The following is a 15159-nucleotide window of genomic DNA, read 5'->3' as shown; positions in this document are numbered from 1 at the left end:
TGTGTTCATTACCTGGTTTCTATAGTAATTTAAAACAGTTTAATTTGATCATTTACATTGTTCTTCGGTCATTTCCTATTTAATAGTCACTCGAGACGGAACGTTCGTCCAAACGTGCCGTTGTTTGAGTGCAAAAAGATCCCCTTTTGCAGATTCTCGCTGCACGGTGTATGTGGACAACTGATAACATTAAAACGCATTTGAATAGCTTGACAGTATGCATTTCTTCCCTGCCAAATCTCAGCCTTCTGATGGCTTAAAGCAACATGAACAACTGCATTCCCTCACACAGTTTACACAGCGGTGGTGAGGAGGCTGGAGTTGTGTTTGTGTAGAGGGTGTTCGTTCCTCTCCCTGTCGAGACTCGTGTTACTCAGTGCTGAGTGTGCTCGAGTGCCACTCATAGTCGCTATCCCTCCCAACCTGGATAGATTACCAGCATGTGGCCTTTTCTTCTTACTGCCTGTTTGAAAGGACGACACCCTTGAGACTAAGCCTTCTGTTGTGCTCTGTCAGTGTCTGTGTGCACTGAGGTATGCAAGCCGTTTTTCTGTTTGCGCTGTGGCGTGCGTGCGTGCGTGTGTTTGCTTGGGAGTATGAGGAGGTCAGGATTGGGTTGTGTGTGGGGTTGTCTACAGGAGTCTACGTGAAGGTGTGTGTGTGTGGACGGGGGAGGATTGTATTATTGCTCGTGTGTTTGCATGCACGGGTGTATATGAGTGGGAATGTGTTAGGTGTGTGTGTGTGTGTGTGTGTGTGTGTGTGTGTGTGTGTGTGTGTGTGTGTGTGTGTGTGTGTGCGTGCGTGCGTGCGTGCGTGCGTGCGTGCGTGCGTGTGTGTGTTGATGCTAGACCAGGGAAGGGGGAAGTGAGAGAGTAGAGCTGAATGCTGAGCTAAGCGGAGGCGGGTTTAATCTGGTCGTGGTGCAAGTGTTGAATCATGGGGTTGACTGTGTTTGGGGCTGGTGGGGTGGGATGAGGCTGTGCAAGGAGAGGGCCACTGATGTCAGCCCTGCAGTATGCGCAAGCTCACCGACAGGGCCCGCCGCATTATGCTGAAAGCTAACCCCCCCCCCCTGTTGTGCTTCTATTTCCAGGGCGTGAGCGGAATGTCCGTGGATGAGAAGCCTGAAGCCCCCATGTACGTGTATGAGTCGACGGTTCATTGTACCAATATCCTCCTGTGCCTGAACGACCAGCGGAAGCAGGATATCCTGTGCGATGTGACTGTCCTGGTGGAGGGCAAGGAGTTCCGCGGCCACAGGGCCGTGCTGGCCGCCTGCTCAGAGTACTTCTCGCAGGCTCTGGTTCGACAGGCCGAGAATGGCTTGTTCCTCAGCCTACCTGGAGAGGTACGTATCTACTGTATTAAAACCCTGTGCGTTCAGAAGAACCTCTTCGTTTCCACACCTGGTCAAACACACAGTTAGATATTCCCTCCAATCAGGTTCTTTTATCATCAGCCCATTTTTATCACTAGTCACTTGATAACTTCTCATTCCAATACTGAAACTCACTTTGCCGTGAACAGTGTCAAGGGGAATGGTATCGAGATGAATGGTGTCAGCCAGGCAGGAAACAAGGCAACATACGTGTTTTAATTGAATCTGTGAGGTCTAGTAGCTGAAGGCGAGAGAGTGAGATAGGGAGGTGTGCTAGCGACGGTGCTAGTAGATAATGTAGAGACATGATTAGCAATTATCACCTTTCCCTCAGCTCACTGCTCTCTTCAGCTCCTCAGCTCTCTGTCGCAGGTAGAGTCCTCTCCCTCACACAGCCAACACTCTGCTTCCTCTTCCCAGCACCCCTGTCATTCCAGCCTCCAGTCATTCACTCATAGATGTGTCATAGAGTGATTCAAGTTCTCCACGGATGTATTCATTTAACACACTTACACGTCACATACCGTACACACATGTGGTGCACGGAACTGGGGCACACACCACATGTTTATAACATGAACGCCTGTCAAAAGGCTTCTGCTGTCGCGGGCGCTCGCGAGAAAATAAGTCGTCGTCACTCGATCTCGGCGGAGATCTCTCCTGAAAGATCAATCCGTTCCTGCCTCATGTACAATGAGCATCATGTGTTGAGTGAGTTACTATCAGTTACTCCTGGGAATGGCTCCGCGACACACACCGAAGCAGAATCCCTTTCATTCACACTTTCTGCGTTATGCATAATGCATGAGCAGCTGTGTATTTCAGGTGTGAGCGTGTGTGGAAAGTGACATGTTTCTGAAAGAGCCTGTGTCTTTAATGTCCATGGGCGCTGGTTGAAAGTAGTGCACTATATAGGGAATAGGGTGCCATTTGGGACACATCCAATATTTCACTCACACTGTCCTGTCTAGACGGGTCACTGTCCCAACATGTAGGGAAGGTCATGTCATTGATGTCATCAATCAAGTTTTAAGGTCCTCTGTCACCCGCGTCTTTATGGTCCGTGACTCACAGGCGCTGACACATTTGTGTCCGTTCTGCTGCGGTTGCCTTATGGCCACTCTCGCCCCACCGATTTGTGTCGGCAACAATGCAGCACCGACCAACCTTTAACTCACTAGGCCTCGTTGATACTGGTGGGTCTGGCTCCAGTCAGAGAGATCGAGAGGGGCTGTGTTCCCCAGCACTACAGAAGGCTGCCACCTATGTGCAACAAAGGGCAACTAACCGAGGAGGCCTTGATGATCACCACCGACAGGCAGGGAGAAAGAGAGAGAGAGAGAGAGAGAGAGAGAGAGAGAGAGAGAGAGAGAGAGAGAGAGAGAGAGAGAGAGAGTGATAGAGAGAGAGAGGGGGGGGGAGAGAAAGAAAAAAACACACTGCAGATGAAATGTGAAACAAAGACCATTGCGGGGGCTATGACGCTATCCTCTCCTCCCCCGAACTGTATCATTCCTCGCTCCTCCCAGATGACCTTGTCAGTTCGAAGTCGCCGGGGCTGCAACCGGTTAGTGACCTCATCATCCATTTAATGTCATAGCCGTTTCAGAGAGAGAGAGAGAGACGGGGCCCGTTCGTCAAGGTCTTTGTTCGTGATCAGATCACGAAAGTAGAACAATCAGGTCTTAAGTCCTTCGCCAAGCAAGAGCAAACAAACAGAGGACACTTGGTTTGCATTGGATGATAGAAGGCTACACTCACAGTCACATTAGACCATTCCTCCACATCACAGAACAGGGCCAGAACAAAGGGCTATTCATAGACGGACCAGTATGATGTAATATGAGATCGAATGAAGGAGAGGCGTTTCAGAGAGTGCCCCCCGCTGGAGAAGAGCGGTCATCACGCCACGGCGGGCAGCAGCGCGGCGACGGAGCGAGTCCGCGTCGATCAGTTCAGAGCTGCTCTTCTACATGATGAAACTGGGCGTAAGTGTAATGTCTGACTGGATCCCCGCTCGCACCATCTCACTGGAGCCCGGCTGGGAGGGTGTCAGTTTGACCTACTTGTCAGCACGTCCCCTTGGTTTCCTTATCGAAAATATCCTCATAGAAAATATACAGCGACCGATGAAATATATTTGTGAGCAATTCCATGCCTACTACTGTAGGGGTGATTTGATTATTATTAGTGAATTTGCGGTAGGATTCTAATGCACCGAATAATTGCACGGGATGCGGCGCAGGATTTGATAATGAAATCAATTAAAATCAAATGTTCATTCATACACAGGCAAGCCGACTGACTTGCTCCATGCGTCCTTTGCACATTCCTATTTCACCACAGTAAGCAGCTCTGACCAGGGTGAATAGACTGGAGAAGATTGATTGCAGATCCAGACTGCTGGAGGATGGAGAGGGGGGGGGGGGAGGAGGACGGCCCCTTGCTGGACCGGTATCCGTCTCTGGCCTCTGGTTTACTCAGCATGCTTCGGGAGGGGTACCTTATACTGTATATAGTCCACTGCTTTTCACCAGGGCCGATAGGGGTCTGGTTCAAAAGCAGTGGACTATGTAGGGAATAGGGTGGCATTAAGGACGTTCAGTACCTTCCCTGTGATTCAACAGAGGGGCAGATGGTTGAAACCTCCACCCGCCTCCTGCTTGTCAGTTCCCTCAGTCATGACTCAGACCCATTGGTGCGTATTTTTTAACTCCCTCTTCAGCAAAACAAAAAAATACAACCCCAGCCACACTGCTTCGATTGCAGTGATTTGGCAATCTGTACTAAGTATCATTTTGAGCCCTGGTAAAGTGGGTTGGGAGGGAATGGTGGATGAGTGGCTGATGAGACAGGGAAATGTAATGTGCCTTGAGAGGTTTAGGGTTGGTGAGTGACATCCCCCCCCCCCCCCTCCACAGACACTTGATCAGGTCGGGACCTGCAGAAGCCCGGCTAACTAATCTGAGGGACTCAGGGTGAGGTGGAAGCAGAGCCGCAACAGCATGGCTTTACACAAACAGGGAGCCTAAGCAGGAGACTATCACACATTCACAGCTTATTAGACAGATGGCGGGAGCCGGGCGCGTATCTCCAACTCACGTCTTCCCCATACTGATAGTGGGGGAGGGTTGGGAGAAGAAGGGAGGAGGAGAGGGGAGTGAGACAAGGAAGAGAGAAGAACGAGTACGCTAGCGATACTCCCTGGTGTAACTGCTGGTGCTGATGCCAAGCCCCCCTGGTCGTAGCAGGGGGTCTCCGCTCCGCCAGCACAAGGGCACAGCGCTCAGCGCTAAGCTGACAGTAAGGATACAGGCTCTTTGTCTGCTGTTTGAGCAGGCTGCTCTGAGAAGCACCTTGAGCAGCTTATGTCCCCCTCCCAGCCTACTAGCCAGCCAGTCAGTCAGTCAACCAGCCAGCCAGTCAGTACGGAACACCCGGTGAGAGCCTGCAGAGTGATCCCTGTGTGTTTATAATAGCTGGACTTAACCCACGAGACCCAGACAATTAACCACTGGCTGCGCTGTATTTTCAATGTCTCATCTCAGACGCAGGGTGTCTCAAACGGGGGACGGCAGTAATGTTCTGCAGTTAGCCAGTTTGTATAGAAACAAAACAGGATAGAGTGCAGCATCCTGAAGAATAAAGACAGGGACAGTGTATGAAGTCAGAGCTGAGCGTACTCCTAGCAAAGCTGCAGGGTCATGTCCTCCCCAATGTCTCACCATGGACAGTAAACTACAAGAGGATTAAGCAGTGCAGTGTATGATTTAATCCACACTGTCAAGGGAGGTTTACTGGGGCGGCAGGTAGCCTAGTGGTTAGAGCGTTGGACTAGTAACCGAAAGGTTGCTAGATCGAATCCCTGAGCTGACAAGGTAAAAATCTGTTGTTCGGCCCCTGAACAAGGCAGTTAACCCACTGTTCCTAGGCCGTCATTGAAAATAAGAATTTGTTCTTAACTGACTTGCCTAGTTAAATAAAGGCCAAATAAAACTCTACAGTTACGGCTAAGCTGTAGCTAGACGTCCCAGTGTGGAAAAACATGGTTTTCCTTCTCATCACGGATGAGACATTATGCATTCATTCACATTAGCCGTCAAATTGACTTTATATGACTTGTATTTCCCTACTGTTATTGGCACAGTGGTCTAAATGGATTCAGAACAGACTGACCAATGGGCTTGGCTCTACTGCAGCAGTTCATTGTCCCTGTGCTCCCTCCTCCACTCTCTCCCATCCCCATCCTACTATGGTAAATCGCAATGGCAGCCAACCCTCCATGCAGTATCTCCCTCCATTAGCGCTGCGCTGTGACTCATAGTCGTCGAGGTTACTCGGCAGAGCTGATATTAAAGCATCTAGCGGGTAGACTCTCCAGTGGAGATGGAGTATTTATCTTCGGGCTCGGCGGCGGCGGCCGGGGAAGTACTCCATTATCATGCCATGCAATGTCATCATTAGGATGCATGACATGCAGGGATTCACTGGAGTGCATTTGCATAAATTAACCATCTCTACTTCAGAGAGGGGTGAAAGGCTGATGTAAGAACAGAGAGAGAGATAGACTGGAGGAAGAGGGTGTGTGAGAGCGAGAGAGGGGGGCAGGATAGTATTCCACACTGCCTGTTTATGAAAGGATATTTGAAAAGGACTTCCCAAAAATGGCATGGGAATTGTCAGGGTTCTGTGATGCAGTCTTGCTATAATTTCCTACTCTGTAATGGTATCGCCTCCCCCCGGTCCCCAGACACAGAGTAGGGCCAGATCCACCCAGTCCACAAGCCCACATTAGCATAAATGGCCCAGATCTGTCACCTTGATTAATTTGTCTCTTTGTCTTAACTCATGCAATAAGTGCTGCTAACGGCCTGAAACGCTTCATATGTCAAAGTCGATCCACTAATGACCAGGAAATGCTCTTTATATCCTATATCCTTTGCTTTTTGTTCACCCTTTAATTTATTCTAGTGTGGCTTTCTCTCTCTCCCTCTCTCCCCCTCTTCTTTTTCTCTCTTTCTCCCCCTCCGGATCCCTCACGCTTGCCTTCATTGGGCTACTGTGCTGGTTTCATCACTGGAGTAATCACATATGGTGCAGGGCACACATAAAGAGGTGCTCCCGCAGGCAGCAGCTGCTGATACAAGCTGAAAATAGATCCCGGCGACGCTCAGCACTTTTCCCCCAGCCCAGCAGCAGCTCCGTGTCTGTTTGTCAGCAGCCCTGGTGCGGCGGGCCAGCCAAGCCCAGCCGACCAGCCTCATTTAAGCCCAAATCACTTTCACGTTTAAAGACGGCTGGTTGGATCTGCCCTGTTTGTGGGTGTGTCAAAGGAAGTGAGGGGTGGACAGTGCGTGGCGAGGAGGCGCTCTCACTCTCTCTCTCACTCTCACTCTCTCTCTCTCTCTCTTTCCATCTGTCTGCAGGGAGGTGTCTGTGTTCCTGTGTTGTGTGCACGCGTGTTTGCGCACACTGATGTGCCAGAGTGGTGCTGCAGTGGTATAGTAGAGGTGCTGTGCTCATCAGTAGTGGCGAGTCCAGTCAAAGCCTCTTCCCTCCCACTGTGCACCGTACACAGGCACGCACGTATTTTCTATAGTAAACATCTGCTTAGTGGAGGTATTTTAGAAGATCATTAGTATACATAACAAATGTTGAATTATACTGATACTGTATAATGATGTCACATAGTGTTTTGGGCAGGTAGTCCGTAGTTCAAATGATGATATACATTGAGTTGTTGTGTGGCATAACTGAATGCATACACTGTAAGTTATCTATTCACAGAAAAGTGTGTAACATCAGTATACTCTCCCCTACGTGTTTATTTGGACTGTAAAGCTAAAACATTTCATTTGGCTCTATACATTTTGGATTTGAGATTAAATATTTAATATGAGGCGACAGTACAGAATGTCACCTTATATTTGAGGGTATTTGTCATACATATCTATTTTACCGTTTAGAAATCAATGCACTTTAGGTATCTAGTCCCCCCATTTGAAGGTGTATTTGGACAAATTCGCTTAGAGTGTAATAAATGAAGTCAAACGTTTTGTATTTGGTCCCATATTCCTAGCATGCAATGACTACATCAAGGTTGTGACTGCAAACTTGTTGGATTATTAGTTGCCCAATTGAAATTAATGATAAATAATGTATTGTATCATTTTGGAGTCACTTTTATTGTAAATAGGAATAGAATATGTTTCTGAACACTTCTACATTAACGTGGATGCTACCATGATTACGTGACAATGGCCGACAAGCCGGTGTTTGGAGGATATATTGTCACGGGTGTTGTTAGGTCCGAGACGAAGTCAACGGCAGTCAAACCGTGCCAATATATCCTCCAAATACCGGCTTCGACGGCATTATCACACGACGGGTTACCAACTTATTCAAATTATGGTTTACATATTTTCGTTAACTTTATTTTGATGTATTTATTCATATTATTTCATCCTTCCACAAGATATAGTCCCGACACAAATCTAGGGTTGCTACCCAAACTGGCTGGTTGGTTCGTTCTATCGGTTCGGTTGCCAGAGATGCGACCCAGTCGTTAAGTCCTTTTGTTCTATATATATGGACGCAACCCAGTCGTTTGTTCTAAATGTTCTACTGCCATACTGGCTGGCAACGTTCTTATCCCTTGCTTGCTAGCTAGCCAACTATGATTAATTTATAGTCACATCAAACAGTGCAGCCAGAATAACAACAGTAGCTGCATTTGCATTTGTTTAAGCTGTTTTCTAGTGACATTTGGATACATCCATAACAGTGAGCTAATGAGGTGCGATTTCACCTGGCATAGAAAATGTGCTCTCTCGTCAGGATACTGTTGTTCAGAGGAGCTAGCCAACAACACCGCTAACACAATCACTTCAAACACTGAAGCTGTAAAGACTGCAAATTATTTGCACTTCGTTTAGTTTTACCTGTTTTCTATCGATATTTCTTTGTATACTGTATATCTATAAAAAATGATGCAGATTCATGATTTCAATTGTCTGAGAAACGCTGCCTGCCTGTATGTCTCATCCAGACTACCGACACCTTCATTACTATGCAACAGCTGTAGATCAAATTTGAGTATTGGAACAATGTTGCAAATGTCATAGAGACTGGCAGCAAGGTTTATACAAATCTCTGCTGTTGAAAACGAAATGTTAGTCTAAAAGATATGTGAGATAATGTCTAGATGCTTTTTATAGTGGAGATCAAGTTTATAAATTGCCTTTCTGGGCTGATGAGTCAGTGGATTGCACAGTCAAATGGAACCGAGTAAATAGGAATTTTAACGTCATAGATTTAGCCGGTGGTAACTTGTGGAATAAGTTTTAACCAATCAGCATTCAGGGTTACACCCACCTGTGTAAAAATCCGGATAATCGTGAATGAATCGAGAATAATTATGAGTGAGGAAGTTACAGAGGCATGACTATCATGCCCCCAAAACATGCTAAACATGCTTTAGGCTAAATCAAATCAAATAAAAGTTTGTTGGTCACGTACAAAGTTTAGCAGATGTTATAGCGGGTGCAGTGAAATGCTTATGTTACTAGCTCCTAAAGTGACCAGTGTTTATAGGGCAGCAGTCTCTAAAGTGCAGGGTAGAGTACCGGGTGGTAGCCAGCTAGTGACAGTGTCTAAGGTTCAGGGCAGGGTACTGGTCAGAGGCCGGCAGGTGGTGATTGTTTAACAGTCTGATGGCCTAGAGATAGAAGCTGTTTTTCAGTCTCTCGGTCCCAGCTTTGATGCACCTGTACTGTCTCCGCTTTCTAGATGGTAGCAGGGTGAACAGGCCATGGCTCAGGTGGCTAAGTTTCTTGATTGTGTTCTTGCCCTTCCTGTGACACCGGGTGCTGTAGATGTCCTGGAGGGCAGGCGGTGTGCCCCCAGTGATGCGTTGGAATGACCACACTACCCTCTGGAGATCCCTGCGGTTGCGGGCGGTGCAAATACCGTACCATGCGGTAATACTGTCATTTGTCCACATACTTATGACATCTTCTAATGGGGGGGGGGCTAAATACAAAAAGTGCATTAATTTCTAAACGGTGAAAACAGATATGTATGAAATACCCTCAAATAAAAGGTGACATGCTATACTGTCGTCTCATATAAAGCATTTGATCTCCAATCCAAAATGTTGGAATATAGAGCCAAATTAAAAGTTTTAGTGTCACTGTCCAAATAAACACGTAGGTGAGTGTATCTAGTGTTAGTGTTTGATCAGGCCAAACCCTTCCCTGGGTCTCCCGATCGCATCCGGCTGCGACAGAGCCTGGACTCGAACCCAGTGGCACAGCTAGCAGTGGCTTAAACCACTGCGCCACTCAGGAGGCCCAATCGTGTGTATTTTAAACCCATTTAGAATAATCCCTCCAACACAATCAACACACATCTCAGTGATTTCATTCCTTCTGCTAGGAATGATTGAATGACCTCAGGCTTTAAAAAAAAACAAATCCCCTCTATGTTTGTATTTCCTTGTATACACTGCCCAGTTGTTTTTCCAAAAGCAAATTTCTGTGGTTTGTGAGCTTGATTTCTGAGGAGGGAATATCCTGTTTTACTAGAAGGGTGCGTGGCACCGAGCATTGGAGTGCCGGTTTGCCTGCAGCCTCTACTGCTGACAGTGGGCAGCGGGCAGTCTTCTCTCTCAGAGAGAGAGAATAACATTGCACCTAGGTAATTCATCTTGTGTTGTTCCTCGCAACAATGGAAAGCACAAATAATCAGTAAACACTGGGCCTTTAGTCCCTGCTCATTAAAAACCCATTGAGAGAGCCTGTTAAGTGTTACCGGGAACTTGACATCGCTCAGGCAAAGAAAAGTGCTTTGCTGAACGTAATTGTGTTTGTGAGCACACCTTGCCTTGTGTAGTTTCACGTGGCATTCCTCGAGCAAGCCCCTAACAGAGGTGCATTCGTCATCAGAAACTGTAGTAAAACAGCACTGTGTGCTACTGTTGCCAGAGCAAGGGATGTGTCTCTCAAATTTAGCTTAACACTGGTTTCCTTCTACAGACACCAAGCAGAATGCTATTAAACAGCTAGCTAGCCTGGCTCCTTCCTCCTGTCTCTCTGTCTTCAGTAACAACTGTAGTAGAGGGCGGCCAAGCTTCTGCAGTCTCAGGAGTTTACCTAATTATCCAGCATTAAGTCTAAATGGTAGGATTCCCTCTCTCATCCTAGTTTACGCCACATGGCTGCAATAAAGATTAGCCACTGTCTTGCAAATCATTAGGCTTTAAAGGTACTTCACCTCAGAGGGGCTGCAGGGGACTGAACCTGAAAGTGAGGCAGCAGCACGAGCTGCAATCCATATGGTCCTACACTGTACATCAACACAACACAAGACTAGGGGTGGGCGGAAACTGCCGGGGAGAATGATAGGCTAGCGCCGGGTGGCAGGGCAGACAGACTGGGGTGGGCCAGTGGAATGTCAGTATGCCACAAGGGTTATTGTAATGAAAATGGGAGTTGGACACAACCAGCCAGCCAGCTAGCCCAGCACCACTGGGTTGTTTTATTTGCTAGGCTGTATAGAAAGTTCGGTGCTGACCCGATAAAAGATTAACTGGTACTTTAAAGTGTTTGTTTATGATCATTAGAGCTGTCGGGTTGTCTCACCACACTCCAAGGGCTCAGAACAATAGCAGTGCTGATGGTAATGCTGGCAATTTCCCTGTTTTTTCGCAGGTCACTGCCAGGGGATTCGCCCCATTGTTGCAGTTTGCCTACACTGCTAAGCTGTTACTCAGCAGAGAAAACATCCAGGAGGTCATCCGCTGTGCCGAATTCCTGCGCGTGCACAACCTGGAGGACTCGTGCTTTCGCTTCCTGGAGGCCCAGCTCCGCAGCGAGGAGGACGGCCTGCTGCTGTGCCGCAAGGTGGCGCCGGCCGAGGGGAACCACGAGCCCGAGGACGAGAGCATGCAGTCTGAGACGACAACAAAGGTTGCCTCCCCCCGCGTCCGGCGGCGCGCTGAATGCTTGGCCTCCTTGCGGCAAGCACCAGACGCGGACCAGCTAGCCATGGCGGTGCCCAGCGACTTCGCAGATGGACGGCTGGACTTCGACAGGCACGGATCGTCGGACCTCCCTCGCTGCCCCAAATACAGGAAGTACCAGTGGGCCTGCAACAAGCACAATAACGACACTTCCTCACACACCAGTACCTCAGGTTTTCCAAGCACATTATTATTTAAGCAGACCAGCGGTGGCATCAGCGACGGGGCGGTCCGGGACCAGAGTAGGCCGCCGGTGGCTCAAATCAAAGTGGAGCCTCGGGCAGAAGAAGAGGCCATCTCGCTGTGCTTGTCAGGGGACGAGCAGGATGGCCATGACAAGGACGATGTGACAGCCATGGAATTGGACAGTGTCCCAGTGGTATCCCCCTCTTCCGTCAAGAGGAGCAAGTCCCCCACCTGCCTCCGCGCCTTCTTCAAGAAAGGAACGGACCTGCCAGGTCTGCCCAACGTGTCACAACAGCTATTCGCCAACAGACTCGCCAGCGTCTGCCCCGAAGACAAAGAAACCACTCAGGGAGATCACAAAACAAAAGATTTCAGGCCTTTCACTGCAGTGGAGCTGGGCCTGTCTGTTACATCCCCAAAGGTAGTGGACGGCTTCCCTCCGATGCTGTCGTCGCTGAAGTCCGCCTCCTGCGACGGCGTTTGCAAACAGGAAGTGGAGCTGGACCGCCGCAGTGTCATCTTTTCCTCCCCAGGGGCCTGCGACCGTCTGGGCACCCCGGCGCATTCCTACCCTGGTGGGAACTCTTTGGAGATGGAGCTCTCAGAGCACACGCCAAAGAGTCTGTGGGCTGGTGCCAGCCAGTCCCTCCCCACCTCACAGACCTACTCTCCCAGCAGCGCCTCCACCCTCACTTCCACCACCACAGAGCCCCCGCCGCTCCTCTGCCACCCGCGGCCCAACACCAGCTGCCCAGTACCAATCAAGGTGTGCACGCGCTCGCCGCCCTCCGAGACCCGCACGCGGACCTCCAGCTCCTGCTCCTCCTACTCCTACGCGGAGGACGGGAGCGGTGGCTCACCCTGCAGCCTGCCCCAGTTTGAGTTCTCCTCCTCGCCGTGCTCCAACGTGGCGATCCGCCTCGCCACCGACCAGCAGGACCAGGGCGTGATAGGGGGAGATGCCCTCTTCAACCAGGTGCGCCCCAAGATCAAGTGCGAGCAGTCGTACGGCACCAACTCCAGCGACGAGTCGGGATCCTTCTCCGAGGGTGACAGCGAGTCGTGCCGAGTCGAGCAAGGGCCAGAGGTGAGTGAATTTAACACTATCACACTGCCTTCTCTCATGTTGTACACAATGCCTCATACACCCAGTCCCACCTTGGAGACGAATCATCATCTCACACTGACCTAGCTCTCTGTGTCTGCATTTACAGTCATTAGATCATCATGTAATTGAAGTGGGAGTCTTTTCTTTCAATAAAAGATCTACAGCAACGCCACCGTGAACAGAACAGGGGCACAGATGTGCCTTGATAATGTTAATCGGCTTTACGCACTGTTTGAGATCTGTGTAATGAGTCTGAATAGGAGCGAGGGTCCAAACCAAACGCGCTCGCTAGAACAATCTGAGCCCACACACACACACACACACACACACACGCACGCACACACTCCCGAGGATGCGGTGGTTGTGTCGAGAACTGTGATTGGTTGATCCTATGGACAGGGAAGCGCTGGTGTGTGTAGAAGGGCTAATAGACAGATGTAGATGGCCGGAGCTGGGGAGGAGTCCGTGTTCTCTCTAAGGCCGGGGTCTGAAGACGTTCTCCTCTGGCTTTATCTCTGTCCCCCTAGCTGTCACAGGCTAAATAGCTGATATTATCCCTCCACAAACCTGACACCTCTAATCCAATTCCACACAATCTGCATCTGCTAATTGTCGAGACACCTCGCTGGGCATGTACACTGTATACATGTATGTTGTATCACCAAAACACCTGCACTACTTGACGGCGAACGTAGCCGTTTGTTGTATGATAAACAAATATAGCTTATAATGTATGTGACAGATATACGCAAGGTAGGCTATGTTGTGTTATACACAGCTATAGAGCATATACGGTATGTTTGCGATAGCGATCGTACAATAGCAGCGTAATGAAACAGGAAGTAGCTGTATTGTGCACGTGGTTTGGTGGAGGGGGGGGGGCTGCTCCGCGTTGTGTCATGATGAGACTGCATCCTGCAGCGTCTGGCGTGCTGCTGACAAGGATGGATGGCCAATCCCCTAATCATCGCCTAATCCATCTGGCCAGACAACCGATGTCCTCCAGGCTGACTGCAGAACAGCCCTGATGTTGTTGTTGATGTTGTCGGTTTACTGTGAGGTCACGAAGGATAAATAGAATACAGCCTAGTCAAGTGGACAATTATAATCAGGGTGGAGATTGTTTTGTTCCATCCAAAGGAAATGTAAAATGATCCTTTTTTTTCTTCACACAGAATGCCTCCGATGCCTCTTTAATTTCATTTTGAAACTATTGCATCCGTAGCATTTGCTTTTGTTGTAGGCAGACGTGTTTTCTCTTTGCCTGGAAGATAAAGGCTCGCCGCTTCTCAGCCTGAGACCTTGAAGTGCGCAGGGAGCCGAGAGAGGGAGAGAAACTGGTGCGTTGCCATGGCGATCAGATTCACAGAGCCTAGTCCCTGTTTCGCCGGTGTTGGAGCCACATGACAGGGACTGTGGAAAGAATCCAGTCAGTCACTTCTTCTGTGCACAAACAGAGAGATTAACAGCCCTAGCAGTAATGTGTAATTATTACCTTAGTGGCACCCACACCCAGTGATTTATGGGCCGTTTGAAGGACTGTTGAGTGCTCTACTATAGACAATTGTAATTTACAGCGTTGAGCTGTCAAGGAAGAGAAAAGCAGCCCCAAAATGACTCTTCAGACATTTCCAGTTCCCTTTGTTATCTTGTATGAGTCAAAGAGTGTATGGAACACACACTACACTCTATTGTAGGCAGTCGATTAGCAGCGCACAATATCCACTGTCAGATCCAATGACTGTATATATGAATGGACAAAGTCACTGATCACGTGACACCATTCATTCCTATGTGAAGACTCAATAGCGCATTGAAGCCAAATGAAGTCAGTTAAGATGGCGTCTCATGGCGACATAACATGCGCAGTTTGAGCTACTCCAGGAAGTGACGTTGCAGGCTAGCTCAGTGCTGCCCCCTCTCTTTGACTAACTCAAGTTAAGGGCCGCCCGGGGTACTGCAGGCTGCCATTAGCAACTAAATTATCCTTGTAATTTGTTCTTTGTGCAATTAAAAAATGATTGGTTCAAGGACAAATATCTGGTGCATTAGAAGCAATTATTGGTACCGTGATTGTCTTGATTTGTATATTTTTTTTTTACACAATTATTGACCATGAAGATTTCCATTCTTCCATTCACTATAATAGGGGGATCCTGTTTTCTGCTAACAATGCCTGCAGTGCCCGGTTGGCCTTGAACTTCCGTGGCTTCAATGAGAGGGGGCAGTCGTTCTCCCCTGGTCAGACCTCTATTGACCCTCATGGAGTTATATCTGCCTGCTGCTGATAAGATGGATTATGAATGAGGCTGGCTGGCTGTGCCTGGTCTCAGATGCTGCTGATAAGATGGATTATGAATGAGGTTGGCTGACTCTGCTTGGTCTCAGATGCTGCTGTGTGTGAGACAACCTCTCACAGTAGTGCTGTTTGGTTTATTACATGTTCTTATGGATGGAGGCGTA

The 15159-nt window shown here is 48.7% G+C and overlaps 1 protein-coding gene across 1 annotated transcript in view; it reads left to right on the top strand.

Moving 5' to 3' along the window:
- bach2b (BTB and CNC homology 1, basic leucine zipper transcription factor 2b) overlaps nt 1-15159 on the top strand; it is a 133210-nt gene that overhangs the window by 105987 nt on the left and 12064 nt on the right. Inside the window, exons 2-3 of the mRNA XM_055884598.1 lie at nt 1097-1351; nt 11092-12675. Of these exons, the coding sequence (XP_055740573.1) occupies nt 1109-1351; nt 11092-12675 (1827 nt within the window). The 5' untranslated portion in view covers nt 1097-1108. The remainder of the gene's footprint in view (nt 1-1096; nt 1352-11091; nt 12676-15159) is intronic.

The sequence above is a fragment of the Salvelinus fontinalis genome, chromosome 27, assembly GCF_029448725.1.
Source record: "Salvelinus fontinalis isolate EN_2023a chromosome 27, ASM2944872v1, whole genome shotgun sequence".
Classification (NCBI taxonomy): domain Eukaryota; kingdom Metazoa; phylum Chordata; class Actinopteri; order Salmoniformes; family Salmonidae; genus Salvelinus; species Salvelinus fontinalis.
This window is presented reverse-complemented; position numbering and strand designations above follow the sequence as displayed.